This window comes from Petromyzon marinus, chromosome 28 (assembly GCF_048934315.1).
Source record: "Petromyzon marinus isolate PM22_M1 ecotype Great Lakes invasive population chromosome 28, UKy_Petmar_22M1.pri1.0, whole genome shotgun sequence".
NCBI lineage: Eukaryota > Metazoa > Chordata > Hyperoartia > Petromyzontiformes > Petromyzontidae > Petromyzon > Petromyzon marinus.
In genome coordinates, this window is record NC_133694.1 from 8214409 (window position 1) to 8229388 (window position 14980).

At 46.5% G+C, this 14980-nt stretch overlaps 1 protein-coding gene across 5 annotated transcripts in view; it reads left to right on the plus strand.

Moving 5' to 3' along the window:
• Window positions 1–14980, plus strand: part of VEPH1 (ventricular zone expressed PH domain containing 1) — a 176138-nt gene that overhangs the window by 84008 nt on the left and 77150 nt on the right. For all 5 annotated transcript variants that reach the window (XM_032962312.2, XM_032962309.2, XM_032962313.2 and 2 more), the window contains one exon: window positions 10080–10243. In XM_032962312.2, coding sequence (XP_032818203.2) covers window positions 10080–10243 — 164 coding nt within the window. The remainder of the gene's footprint in view (window positions 1–10079; window positions 10244–14980) is intronic.

Consider the following 14980-nt stretch of genomic DNA (forward strand, 5'->3'; position numbering starts at 1 on the left):
TTCAAATCTAGATATTCATATTTCACCCGCAAGCTGCAAGGAGCCCTTCTGATTTCACACAGTTCAACATCCAACCGCTATCACCACTGGAAATTCATGCATAGTGTAAAAAAAGAAAACAAGGTCACAAGGTCCTCCTAATATTCACAGACAACATGTAGGTTTTAATTGTTTGGTAACCAAGAGTGGCGCAGCAGTTATGCTTCACGCTATCGGCATGCAAATAAAATAGCGCCGAGGGACATCACCACCGCTGTTCTTTCCCATTTTCAGTTTGCGTCTCAGTTGCTCTTTCAGGGCAGAGCAGCCAGTTCCCAGAACCAATGCTGCTTGTTCTCCACAGCTGGAGTACTTTGGGGCCGTCCATAAATGACGTCACGCGATTTTGGACGAGTTTTGACCTCCGCCCCCCTTCGTCACACGGCGTCACAAAAAGTCAGACCCCCTCCTGAAATATGACGTCACAAAGCTCTGCCCCCCCTCCCCACCAAAAATCTATATAAAACATGCTTCAAATCGCTTTAAACTATTGTCATTGTAGTGCGTATTTAATGTGGCGCTGCACTCTGATGTTGTAGGAGAAAACATTTATTTAAAGGTCAATTTAATTAAATAGAACGTGTTGTCTATATATATTTAAAGTTGTGCATTTTGATGTGACGTCACATTTCTCAAACCCCACACCTCACCCTCGTCACACATCGTCACAAATGTCTGACCCCCCCCCCCCCCCCTAGGTGCGTGACGTCATTTATAGACGGCCCCATAGTAAATAATAATAATAGTGATTAACTATTCACAGCCCCATGTTAATTCCCTGTTCGATGAAGGCATCGCCAAATAATGTCGGTCCATTTTGGGGGCGCTTTGATCACCTGTCACCACGCCCGCTCAGTGCAGATCGTTCGAGGGGAGGAGTCGACGTCCGTTCATACTCCTCGCCTTCACCAACCCAGAGACTGAACAGCGTGGTGAAGCGTCGTGCAACAAGTTCCACGACTCTCACGGCCTGGAGGAGGCCATCCTGCAGCACAGGATTGATAATCCTGTGCAATCATCATCACCTGATGATGATTGCTTGTGTTGCAGTCGAAACGTCGTGAGAATTTTATTGTTTTATATTTCATCATCACCTGATGATGATTGCTTGTGTTGCAGTAGAAACGTCGTGAGAATTTTATTGTTTTATATTTTTATTTTTGTATTATTTTATTGTTTCTCTTCTACGTGACTTTACCGAAAGAACCAAGAATATGTACTGCTGTACGTATTTGTACGTACGGCGAGCGGTAATGCGGCGATTGATCGCACTGCGCTACGGACCCGTTCACGGCCAATACGCGGAAAATCTTTGAACCAGTCCTGGGTCTCCCCTACGCCGACTCAGCCACGAATGAGTGCCTGATGCGGCGTATACAAATATCTGCACTGGGCAGACAAAGGCGGCCTGGGTGTGGTGTTGGCCACCAAACCCCTCGTGCGTCGTGTTGACTCTCATAGCACTTGCACCAACAGTCTGTCAAAAGCTACACGGGTGATCTTTGCCTTTGTTCGATATATTTGTGAACTTGTTGATGCTAAATGAACGCATTGCATCCAAAAATTGTGATGTTTGATGATTTGGTTGTTGATATTGATGAGAACTTCAAGTTGTATCCAATTATGTAACACAGTCTGGAATGTCGTTTCGGGAGTAATACTGGCACGCCACATTCATATAACTGTATTTTGTCCTCATGGCATAAACCTGTTCATATGATTATAGGAGTATAAGGTACAATAATATAAGATGATTATAATTATGGATAGGTGTACCTTGCACTCTGCTATACGCACCTTTTGCAGATAACACCCCCACCCTACTCAAAATATCGAGTGACATTAAGCCTGGATTATGCCCTTTCTGCAGTATATTTCGCTATTTAAACGATCGATCGCCCTCGCGAATGAATCTCTGCAACGGCACAGACAAATCCACTCGTATAAATGCCTTATCACATACAACAAATACCCAACAGCAATTCGAAATAGAAATAGTGATGTTACGCACGCGTAAAGCATTCAATGTTTTTACAGGAGGGCCCTTCATGCCTCGGCATAGCTGGGCGCCTCACGGTGGCATTTTTAGAAGTGAGATTTTTTTTCCCATAGCCCCTTTTGTTTTTCATTATTATTTCCAGATGGCCTCTGCTGTGCTCAAAGATTAAAAGGAAAACAGACGAATGACTGCAACACACCCAATGGCCACACCTAACTCTTAACTGATTTCCCAAGCTGCCCATATCCGGTGTGTACTTTGTTGCATAGGCAATAAAAACAAACAGTAGTAACGGAGGTGATGCCCTCCTTTAAATTTGCATTGAAAATGTTCTATTCGACGCGTATAATGAGATCCAAGTAAGATACGTTCATGAAATGTTGAGATGTTTGACACAGCTTCACTCATTAATCATCATAATCATTGGACATGATCTATCCACTGTTGCATGAAGGCCTCCCCAAGCCCGTCACTATCTCTCATGGTCTCACAATGTGATGATCCGTCTGATTTCAATGCTCCATCTCCGCGGTGGACGACGCCTCCGAGACGTATTACATCCTTTATCATTTAATAAAATAGTACAGGAGTAACAAATATAATTCAGCCCTTTGTTAAGTTACTGCTGGATGAAGGCCTTGCCTAGTTGGGCATGTGGGTTGTTTTTATAAACTTGAACATGCTGGTCAGTGCGTGCTATTGAACGGGGGCATCCAATACCAGATCCACACAAACCGTGTTCCATTTGGGTGCCGCGGTGGCAAAATGTTATTTGCCTCGTCTGGTATGCAGGATGACGTGGGTTCGATCCCGACCCTGATGCCCGTTGCATATTTGGAGTTTGTATGTTCTCCCCCACGGTCCCGTGGATTTCTCTCCGGGTCCTCCGGTTTTCCCCTCCATACTCTTTGTTTTTTTTGGTAAAGTCACGTAGGTAAAATAAATGATAACTAAATTAAATCACGACGTTTCGGAGGTAACACAAAGTGTGTTGCTTCCGAAACGTCGTGATTTAATTTAGTTGTTTTCATTCATTTTAACTACGTGACTTTACCGAAAAAAACAAAGGTTATGAATCCTTGCAGTCACGAAAGCTTCAAATCTAGAATTTCCCCTCCACATTTCGAAGCAACACGCGTTTAGACTATTTTGCTGCTATACATTTCCACATGATAAGCAACTTCGTTGAGCTATCATGTGTGGCCAGGACGCTTCTGAAAACGAGCTGTATAGTTCGGCGGGCCTTACCTGGTAAAATAAAAATAAGTTTTTAGTTTATAGTTTTTTATTTAAACGCTAGAAATGTAAGTCACGATTATAAATACCCAATCCAGTTTTTATTGCGACGTAGGTACAGTGAGGGAAAAAAGTATTTGATCCCCTGCTGATTTTGCACGTCTGCCCACTGATAAAGAAATGATCAGTCTAAAAATTTAATGGTAGGTTTATTTGAACAGTGAGAGACAGAATAACAACAAAAAATCCAGAAAAAACGCATGTCAAAATTTTTATAAATTGATTTGCATTTTAATGAGGGAAATAAGTATTTGACCCCCTCTCAATCAGAAAGATTTCTGGCTCCCAGGTGTCTTTTATACAGGTAACGAGCTGAGATTAGGAGCACCCTCTTAAAGGGAGTGCTCCTAATCTCAGCTTGTTACCTGTATAAAAGACACCTGTCCACAGAAGCAATCAATTAATCAGATTCCAAACTCTCCACCATGGCCAAGACCGAAGAGCTCTCCAAGGATGTCAGGGACAAGATTGTAGACCTACACAAGGCTGGAATGGGCTACAAGACCATTGCCAAGCAGCTTGGTGAGAAGGTGACAACAGTTGGTGCGATTATTCGCAAATGGAAGAAACACAAAAGAACTGTCAATCTCCCTCGGCCTGAAGCTCCATGCAAGATCTCACCTCGTGGAGTTGCAATGATCATGAGAACGGTGAGGAATCAGCCCAGAACTACACGGGAGGATCTTGTCAATGATCTCAAGGCAGCTGGGACCATAGTCACCAAGAAAACAATTGGTAACACACTACGCCGTGAAGGACTGAAATCCTGCAGCGCCTGCAAGGTCCCCCTGCTCAAGAAAGCACATATACATGCCCGTCTGAAGTTTGCCAATGAACATCTGAATGATTCAGAGGACAACTGGGTGAAAGTGTTGTGGTCAGATGAGACCAAAATGGAGCTCTTTGGCATCAACTCAACTCCCCGTGTTTGGAGGATAAGGAATGCTGCCTATGACCCCAAGAACACCATCCCCACCGTCAAACATGGAGGTGGAAACATTATGCTTTGGGGGTGTTTTTCTGCTAAGGGGACAGGAAAACTTCATCGCAGCAAAGGGACGATGGACGGGGCCATGTACCGTCAAATCTTGGGTGAGAACCTCCTTCCCTCAGCCAGGGCATTGAAAATGGGTCGTCGATGGGTATTCCAGCATGACAATGACCCAAAACACACGGCCAAGGCAACAAAGGAATGGCTCAAGAAGAAGCACATTAAGGTCCTGGAGTGGCCTAGCCAGTTTCCAGACCTTAATCGCATATAAAATCTGTGGAGGGAGCTGAAGATTCGAATTGCCAAACGTCAGCCTAGAAACCTTAATGACTTGGAGAAGATCTGCAAAGAGGAGTGGGACAAAATCCCTCCTGAGATGTGTGCAAACCTGGTGGCCAACTACAAGAAACGTCTGACCTCTGTGATTGCCAACAAGGGTTTTGCCACCAAGTACTAAGTCATGTTTTGCAGTGGGGTCAAATACTTATTTCCCTCATTAAAATGCAAATCAATTCATAACATTTTTGACATGCGTTTTTATGGATTTTGTTGTTGTTATTATGTCTCTCTATGTTCAAATAAACCTACCATTAAAATTATAGACTGATCATTTCTTCGTCAGTGGTCTAACGTACAAAATCACAGGGGATCAAATACTTTTTTCCCTTACTGTAAATACAAACACATTAAATATTTGACCATCTGCGAAAATGTTACGTTGATATTACATGAAAACTCTACACTGTTGTCATCATCAATTTAAACAGCAAAAAAAACACTAGTGGGAAAACGCCAAGTCTATCAGAATGAACAAGGGTAATATTTGTGTTCAACTTTGTGTCTAATGCTTGTTGTGTCATTTATAAACAATTGGAAACGGTTAGTTTACACGGCTGTATAGGCTGCACGTGAACCGCATGATAGTGCGGCTTATTCTTCGCAAAGTGTTACTATCTTTATCATTAGACCTTCTTTGCCAGTACCAAAATGTAATAATAGGGGTTTTCCCCTTTTTTTTGGCAACAAAACTGAAACCTTTTTACAAGGATTCATGTTTACTGCATTAACCACAATACCTGCAGTCAAAATGCAAACAAAAAACATACTATGATAATATATGCATTGTCCTTGAAACTGATTGGTCCACACCAAGGGGCGGCTTTCTTTTGAGCCTCGACCCAATTGGTGCTCGACCAGATGACGCCTTTTGGCTCAAAAGAAAGCCGTTCCTTGGTGTGGACCAATCAGTTTCAAGGACAATGCATCATATTATCATAGTGTGTATTTTGTTTGCATTTTGACTGCAGGTATTGTGGTTAATGCAGACATGAATCCTCGTAAAAAGGTTTCAGTTTTGTTGCCAGAAAAAAGGGGAAAAAACCCTATTATTGTTACTATCTTTCTAAAAGCTGGTGAGATGAAAGCTGTGTGTGCGTGAATGGCATTACCGACACTAATTTACAAATCACCAAAACATTTTTTGCCGACTCGGGAGCACCACAACTCAGCATTTTGACAATTTAATGTCCCTTGCTGTTATGCGCGCAGAAAAGTTTTATTTTCCAAAACGGCGGGCACGGTATTTTCATAGCCCTCCTAATTTATTACGAAATAACTAAAATACATCCGTGCGAAATGATGGCACAACTGCATTTCGTTTACCACTCTTAGCTGGCTGGCAACTTTTTAAGTGCGTCACATGCTGCATCGTAGCGCTGATATTTTATCTCGTCGACCAGCTATTAATCATCGTTAAAAAAGATTCTACTGAAAACAATGTTTGTTATTCCACGTGAAGCCCTGAAAATAACTCTTACAATAACAGCAAGCCGCATGCTTGTTTAAAAGATAAAAGCGGAGTGGCTTTGCGAGGCATGCTTTTCAATAATCTCAGAAAGATTAAAAATTTGTATCCAACACTTGGAATAAATGTATTGGGGGAAAGTAAATAAATAAATAAATGGATGCATTTAAATCAACACAAAGATGAAAGCAATAGAACGCTTACTTTGGCAACACTATTGCTTGATGTGCTCGTTTACCAACAGACATGAATGCATAGGAATTATTAAAACAGATTTTTTTTTTTAAAGAACACATCCTTAATGTGATGACATCCAGTTGCGATATGCATCTAATGAGCACCCCATGTTATCGGGAGAGTTAAAATATTCTATGGTTAGGGAATTTTGACAACAACGCAAATATGTCAGGAACGGTGGTAACATGGGCTATTTTACGTGAACACACCAACCACCTGCTGTGTTTGAACATGACACAAGTAACATGTATGTAAATGGACAAATAGTATTAACCGTCAGATTTGAGTTCATAGTCCAGTGAGCTAACCACTGTTCCATCACTTCCCGGGATAAAAAAAAAATCAACTGAATGATTGTGTTAAATTTTGCCATCAATGTATCGTGTTCTGTATGCCATGCTGTAATTCCATTCCTGTGGAACTCAACATATAGCTTAAAAAACACACCGGTTTACTCAGAAAAGTCACACTGAGTCTAATTAATATTTTCCACGAGGGTCCTGCATTGGGAAGGGTTGGCCTACACGAATTACACTCAATGTTTTTTTTGCTCTGGGAGGAAACCAGAGAACACGGAGGGAACTCATGCAGAACTGAGGGAGATTGTACAAACGCCACACAGATAGGTGCCCGAGTCAGGAATTGAACCTAGATTCCTCTTGCTGCGAGAAGACACGTGAGACCCTACCAGTATCAGAGCCCTGTGCGACGACCCCATCATTCCTGGGTAACGTTGCGATGGCAAGATGTAAACGACCTCGCCGGGTATGGAGGAGATCGTGGGTTCGATCCTGACCCTGATGCCTGTATATTTGGAGTTTGCATGTCTCTCTCCCCTGGGTCGCATGGATTTTTTTTTCCGGGTCCTTCGGTTTTTCCCTCCACATTTATAAATATGCGTTCAGAGTATTCGGCTGCTATAAATTTCCACGTGACAAGTCACTTTGTTGAGCTACCATTTGTGGCCGCTTCTGAAAAAAGAGCTACAGTATATAGCGCAGTGGGCCTTACCTGGTGTAATGAGAAGTTTAGTTTCGCCTGGATGTCTGGCTAAATGTAGGTAATGCACGTAAGTGGAAAATGCAACCTGAGAAAGATAAGTACCATTCGTAGCCGAGTATACCTCTAGAAATGAGCATAAGTTGTGCCTGCGCTATGATAAACCTTAATGCTGGTTCACCTTTAAAAGTGAGCTACGTATGCTTTTGTGCCGGGTTCTGTGATGCAGTAAACGCGATATCAGATACCGCGCTGTCTCAACAATCTCACCGCGTGCTAAAGCAGTTGTAATAAGTTCTTGCTGACAGCAACTTACTACCTTTTGTGTAAGTAGGCCTTCAAAGAGGATCTTTGTATTTATTATTCCTGCACGTGTGTTGCTCTTGCTGAGGATTCTAGACTATCCATGATGTTTATATACGTGACTACAAGAAGCCTAAGCTATGCTGCTTTTCATTTAATGCTACATATGGCGGCTTTGGAAGGAAGCGGTGGTGCGGTGGTTTGCACACTGTGGCGTGTTAGCACACTGCCCTATGAACCCACGGGCCTGCATTTGATTGCCGGCCACGGCGAGTGGTGACATAATTCGCGAGAGATATCGGAGCCTGTTCTGGGTCCCCCTTTCATCAACCCCCAATCGCCGGTGTGGTGAAGTATGGTCAAGGACAACCCCCATGTCCAATGCAGCATGGGGAAGCCATCAACGAGTTTCGAGTGATATCTGGACTGACGCTTCGTCAAACAGTGGACTGACAAAGAGCCGATTATTATGATGATTGTTTCTCTCATTATTATGACATTATAAAGATGGCTTCATGTTAAGTATGCCCAGGGGAGTGAAGGCCCAACTTTAGAACGTGAGGCGAAATGCCACCGTAATCTGGGAGCACAACAAGATCCTGGCCAACCAACCGACAACTACCACCGGGACGTCAAATCTGCACCGCCGAGCCAGCTAAGGCCCCACAACCATATTTTTTTCTGGACTCGCGCGGAGAGACACTTTTCTGACAAAGGAAGGGCGTCGTCGGCGATGGGTGGCTCAAAATCTCGACGGCCTGCGATGTTCCGCAACAAGCGACTAATCGAAAGATCCGACGCAGGGAGCGAGCTGGCTTTCAGGCCTGCGGTGAGGGCAATTGGCTCACGCTCAAACGTGTATGGACAACGCAGGGCAGGTGCGGCTAATTCCTTCACAGAAGGGTTTATAATGAAAGAGTGGCCCCATTGTGAGTGCGGTGAAGTGCAAATCTGCTCATCGCGTAACCCACCGCTGCCCATCATATGCTGACGCAGGCGGTACGGACGCTGCGCGTTGAAGTAACTCCCGATGCCATGGAATGGATTTCCCCGACTCAACGTACAGCTGTACATTTTCGCCGGTTGCTTTTCAGATGAAATATGAAATGAGTTGGAGTAGGAGAATCGTAGGTCCTTCTGGTGCGATATTGTTTCAGTATCTCTCAGGGGCCCGTGGAGATGTTGTGGCCGGTGACGTAAAGGCATGTTTTGATTCCGCACGGCCGTTCTCTCCAGCAGAAGTGGCTAAATTGAAAACACGCCGTGAAATTTAAGATTACCCCCCCCTACGTCGTGCACGTTTCAAACATTATCCAGCGCGTGGCCCAGGCTGAAGGTTTATTGCTCAGGAATTCCTTTTAAAACTGCTTTATGGATGTCACTAAAATGTATGCGTTATATCTGGTAGCACTAAGGAGCAGTTGTTTAGCTCATTTAACGTTCTCTTTTTTAATTTTCTAAACGAATACTTCATTATTCGAGTTATTGAGATCTGAGCTTGTCACGGGTGACATGTTTTTAATGCCTAAGCTGTAGGTACACTTATTGGCTCATGAAGGAAAATAATATCTCATGGAAAAGGGTGACATACACCTGCAATTAGCAATACTTGAGATCACCACATCACGGGGGGGGGGGGGGGCGGTCTTTATGCCTTTGGTTATTGTGGCCTTAGGTATCAGTTTTCCCATTCACTGCTAATGATGGATGGATGAATGCTGTTTTGCAACAAAAAATAAAGGATATACGGTTTCTCGATGTCAATTCACCCCCCCCCTCCAACACTTTTAATAATAGAATTGATGGATAACTATGTTTTTCTCACGGAGAAGGCTATAGTGTGTCTCCAATAAGCTCTCACTCATGATTAAATAAAGGAACTAATGTATTTATCTAAACCTGGGAGGTTTCTTTGAAAAAAAAAACCCTACCAACATATCAGCTGACTCTAACCTCGTGATAATTAACTCTTTAATTCTCAAATATTTATCTTAAAACGAGGAATAGTATTATAGCCTTTTCCTGCCCAGTTGTCAATTCATGTCAATCACCTTGGGTAAATACAAAAAATGATTACACACGGAAAACAAGCTGGGTACCAGAAGTCTTTCAAAGGTGTGCGCTAACCACTGCACCACCACTCCTCTCCTTAGATCATTATTATTGTGATATATCTGTATTTGTTTTCGACCAGATGGCTCAGCAGGGACAGCGAGTGGCTTCGCAAATCAATACGATCCTGGTTGCAGGCTGACGCAGCCCATCATCGGCTGCTGTCCTCTGGCTAAAATCGGGGAATTTCCATCACTCGCTCAGTGCCGTCAACAGGAGATGGGCACAGGAAGAGAAGAGGCTTTTTCGCTCCTTTAACATTCCGAGTCGACGCCTTCCCTGTTCGCCGCTCCCTGCAGGCAACCTGGCGCTGCTGCGCGTGCTGCCCCAGGTGTACGAGGCGCGCCCCTCCCCTCTGGACGTGCGGATCCCGGCGCTGCTGGCGCTGCTGGACCGCCTCAGCCCCTCGGACACGCAGCACCTGCACCGTCTGCTCTTGCTTGTCGTTCGACGGCGGCCGCAGGTGAAAGGGACCCTCCTCCTCCTCTTCACCCCCCCCCCAACCGCGTGAAACAAGCCGAACCCCTTTTCGTTGCCGCAAGGCCGCACAGACGGGCGTGCTGGCCATGGTAGTCCTGGCGACACGGATGTGTAAAACTCATTCTGCGTTGTTGTGCAGCGTCAGCAGCAGCAGCAGCATCATGGTCAGATAGGCCAGTAGGTGTCCACGGCACATTTCGTCATTCGTTTCCACTTTCCTGCGGCCTTGTACCAATGTGCTCAAGTGGTGCCTCATCCTTCTGGCACCCATCTCACCAATCTCCTACAATTTTACCAAACAACACTTTAAATTGTTACTTTTGTTGTCCATCCTACATGTGTGCCCAAATAGCATCACGGGCAGTCATATATATGTATAGATACAGACCTCCCTTCTGTGACTCCACATTTCAGATAAAATGTATTTTAAGTCATCGGCCTATTGGCTGTTTAGACCAAAGTAGACAAACAGCATCGGTGTAATAAGTAAGCAAACTCTGGACTGGTTTTGACCTCCTGGGTCTCATCTGCATTCCGGCTTGTTAAATTCCGTCGACTTACCAGATGTAATTGGCAACAGCACTCCGTCTAAACGACGTGAGGTTGTTGAGTGATACAGGGACGGAGCAGTTCTGTGTAGGTTAGACACCTGTCCATCTGCTGTGCTGAATTCTAGGAGATGGTACAGCAAGCTGTTTTTTGGGCAGGCTATGTGTGTGACGTTTTAGTGTTTTACCTTTGCAAGTGTGGGATTTCTCCAGGCACTCTGGTTTCCTCTCGATAATAATTATACTCAAAAGTAATTCTCAACATAGATTGTCAAGTAAAACCGTTTTCAAGGTTAAGTCAGGTAAAGTTAGCCCAGGTAATTATTGCAATGATTATAATTATTCATAAAGGATATATATATATAACAATGGAGACATTTGGGACAAAGGCGCTTCATCATAACAGTGTTATCGATGAACTTGTTGAATATTTGTTTATTTTACTTGTGCACCACTGCCAAAGTAACATCACTAAACAATTTGTATACTTTTGAAAAGTATCATCATCTATATTCTTGGGTCTTTCGGTAAAGTCACGTAGATAGGTTTCTTTTAACCTATCTACGTGAAAATGAATTCCAGCAGTCACGAAAGCTTTAGGTCAAGATTTATCATAATCTAATATCCACAAAGACAAGGATTCCCTGTATAGCCTGTAACAGGGACAAGTGTGGTTAGCGAGCACCTTTGAAGGTCTGTACGGCACACGAGAGGGTGGGTGGCTAACACCACGCCCGGCCGCCTTTGTCTCCCTTAGCGGCGATGTTTACTACACACCACACATGGTACTCATTTGAGCCTGCATCGTCCTAGGGGAGGCCCAGGACCGGTTCAGATAATCGTCACTGGTGTTGGCAGTGAGCAGAAATCGAACTCGGATCGTCGGGATCGTAGTGAAGCGTGCTAACAGCAACACTACCGCTCTCCATCAACAACAACAACCGCCATTCGCCACTAAGTGGCGGTGATGTCACCACGACGCTTGTGCCAGGCTATGTGCACCCTGAGGCCACGTGAAGTGTCGAACGCCCGCTGGCAGGAGGTCACGGGGCAGACCCAGGTGCCACGGGTCGACTGACTGAGATGACTGGCTGATGCACCACCTGTGCCCCCTACTGTGCCAACCTGCTGTGCTTTAGCCACCCGGCGCTCCGCTCGTTGTTGTGAGCGTCGCTCCTCCGCCCTCCGGTGTTGTTGGAGGGCGACTGCCTCCAACTGCCCAGTAGCGTCCTTCACGAGCCTCCTCCACAGAGGCCGATCTTGACACCGCTGGTACCAGTCATCGGCAAGTCCACTCAGCTCCACGTCCTCCTGTACCACATCACTCCATCTCTTCTCTAGCCCGTGCCGCGCCCGCTTAGCCCCCTCAATCCGGCCGAACAAAAGCTGTTTCGGCATGCGTTGGCTGGGCATGCGGGCTACATGACCCAGCCATCGCAGCCTTCCCCGCCGGAGGAGCTCACCGATGGGACCTTGCCCAAATCTTTCAAGGATTTGTGAGCTCCTCACACAATCCAGTCTGGTTAAGCCCAGGATGGATCGTAGGCAGGCCAGCCTAAATGTTTCTAACCGGCAAAGATGTTCCATTAGGGGGTCCACGTTTCGCAAGCATAGAGAAGGGAGGGAATGACCGTGGCCGAGAAGACCTGAAGCTTAGTGCGGAGCGACAAACCAAGTAGCTTCCACACAGCGTTACGCAACCGATGAAAAGATATTGCCGCTTCACTGATTCGGAGTGAGACCTCTGCTGTTAAACTGGAGCCAGTCATAAGCACACTGCCCAGCTATGGGAAACTCTCCACTCTCTCCACAACTGCCCCATCACCGATTGGGAGTTGTGGGGGTGGAGTGTCCGATGGTACAAAATACCCAGGCAGTTGCTTAGTTTTGGTGGGGCTGATGGTAAGGCCCCACCTCTTAGTGGCACGCTCCAGTCTCAGCAGCAGCGTCTCCAACTCCTCCTCTGAATGAGCAGCTATTACCAAATCATCAGCATACATAACGTGGTTGAGCAATAGGGAGCCATCCCTTGACCGCACCCGGGCATCGATCAGCCTCCCATTATATCTGTACCATATGGAGATTCCCCCGGTACAGCTATTGAAGGCTTCACGAACTACGTGGTCAAAATAGATGTTAAATAATGTGGGAGCCAGAGGACATCCCTGTCGCACCCCAAGGTGTACAGGGAATGGCTCTGACTCCCGGCCACGTAGTTTTACCCGGGCCCACTCACCATCATGAAGGTCCTTAATGATCGTGAGCAGAGGGTCAGGTACTCCAAAAGCACGAAGAACAACCCAGAGCCCAGGCCTACTGATGGTATCATAGGCCTTGACCAGGTCAATAAAGCAGAGATGTAGGTCTTGTTGGAATTCCCTACACCTCTGCTGTAGCAGACGGACAAAAAATATGGCATCTGTGCAGGACCGCCCTTTCCTGAAACCGCATTGGGGCTCTGCAAGCCTCTCCTCAGCGTGCCTGGCAAGGCGATGTTGAATAATCCTTGCCAGGACCTTTCCCGGCACACTGCGGAACCCGTCCAGTGATCCAGACTGTTGTTATGATGTCATATAGGGCAGTCTGTGCACAAACGCCGCCCTCCCTCAACATTTCGCTTGGGAGATCATCTCTGCCCGCTGCCTTTCCTGGTCTCAGACTCCGGATCGCCTTCAATACTTCCTCAACAGATGGCACCTCAGCCAGCCACTCACACGGGGTGACTTCTTCCAATATTTGAGGCACCACAGCCTCAGCAGGGTCATCCTCACTTTGTGCCACGATGTTTTCCTGGCTGAGGGATTTTCCCTCCCCCAGGACCTCACAGAAATGCTCAGCAAATCTGCAAACCTGTTCCTGGGGGTCGGAGATTGGGTCACCGTTTTTTCCCCTAATGATGGTAATAGGTGTGGCGCTGCAGATTACTTTTTTGATGGAGTTAAATAGAGATTTGTGATCACGGGCCACTGAGGCAGACTCCATCTCCTCAGCAACCCGCGACCACCACCCATCCTTGCAGCGCCTCACGGCTCTCCGAACCTCTGAGCGAAGGCTGCAGTAAGCTTCCTCATTCTCTGACGTGGGATTCTGTAGCCGATGACAGTGGGCCTGTCGCTTTCTCTCAACCATCCTGAACACCTCCTCTGTCAGCCAGGGTCTCTGGGGAGGTCTGGACCGCGTATCCAACGCAGCCATTGCAGCTGCATGAGTCACAGTCCTAAACCTCGCCCATTTACCCTCGACATCAGGAGGAGTCGGGGACGATGCCAATCCCAGCCGCAAGCGATGATGAAATTCTCGCTTGCAACTTTCATCAGATAACTGAGACCAGGCCACTTTAGGTTGGAATGGGGTCCTGGGTGTACACCCACCACCGGAGTGGAAGAATGGCGGGCGCATCTTACAGATGACTAGTCGATGGTCAGAGGGCAGATCAGCTCCACGGTAGGTCCTGGTGTCAAGGACATGGGCTCGCATCCGATGGTCCGTCACTATGTAGTCCAGCAGATGTTCTTGCTTGGACCCGGCATGCATACATGATGTTGTGTGGATGCGCCGATGCCGGAACAGCGTGTTGGTAATTACAAGCCCATGGGCTGCACAAAATTCTAGCAGCCTCCTACAGTTGTTATTGAGCTGATCTGGCCCATGCCCTCCAATCACTCCAGACCAGGTGCCAGTATCATGACCAACTCGGGCATTGAAGTCACCCAACATGATGACTCTCTCCCGAGGGGCCACTTTAACCAGCACCTGTGACAGGAGGTCATAGAAGGCATCTGACTCATCGGCTTTGCCTGCATCCCTCCACGGATGTTCATCTTCGGTGGGGGCATCAGTAACCACGACCACCATTCCTCGCCTCCGGTTGATGGGAAGGCGAGCCCAAAGTAGCCTGGGGCTTACAGCTTCCCACACCTCACCACCACGCTCCCACGCCCCCTTCATTCTTTTGTTCAAAAGAAGAGCCACACCCTGTTGTTTGGCAGTCTGCTGCCCCGAGTAGAGGACTGTCCACCCCTCATGGTGGCAGGAGCCAGAGCCGGTCCACCGGACCTCCTGAATGCCACATAGATCCAGGCGGTACCGGTCCAGCTCCTGACAGAGGAGTGGCAGCCTCTCCTCCGCAGTGAGCGTTCGAACATTCCACGTGGCCATCCGTAGTGGTTTTT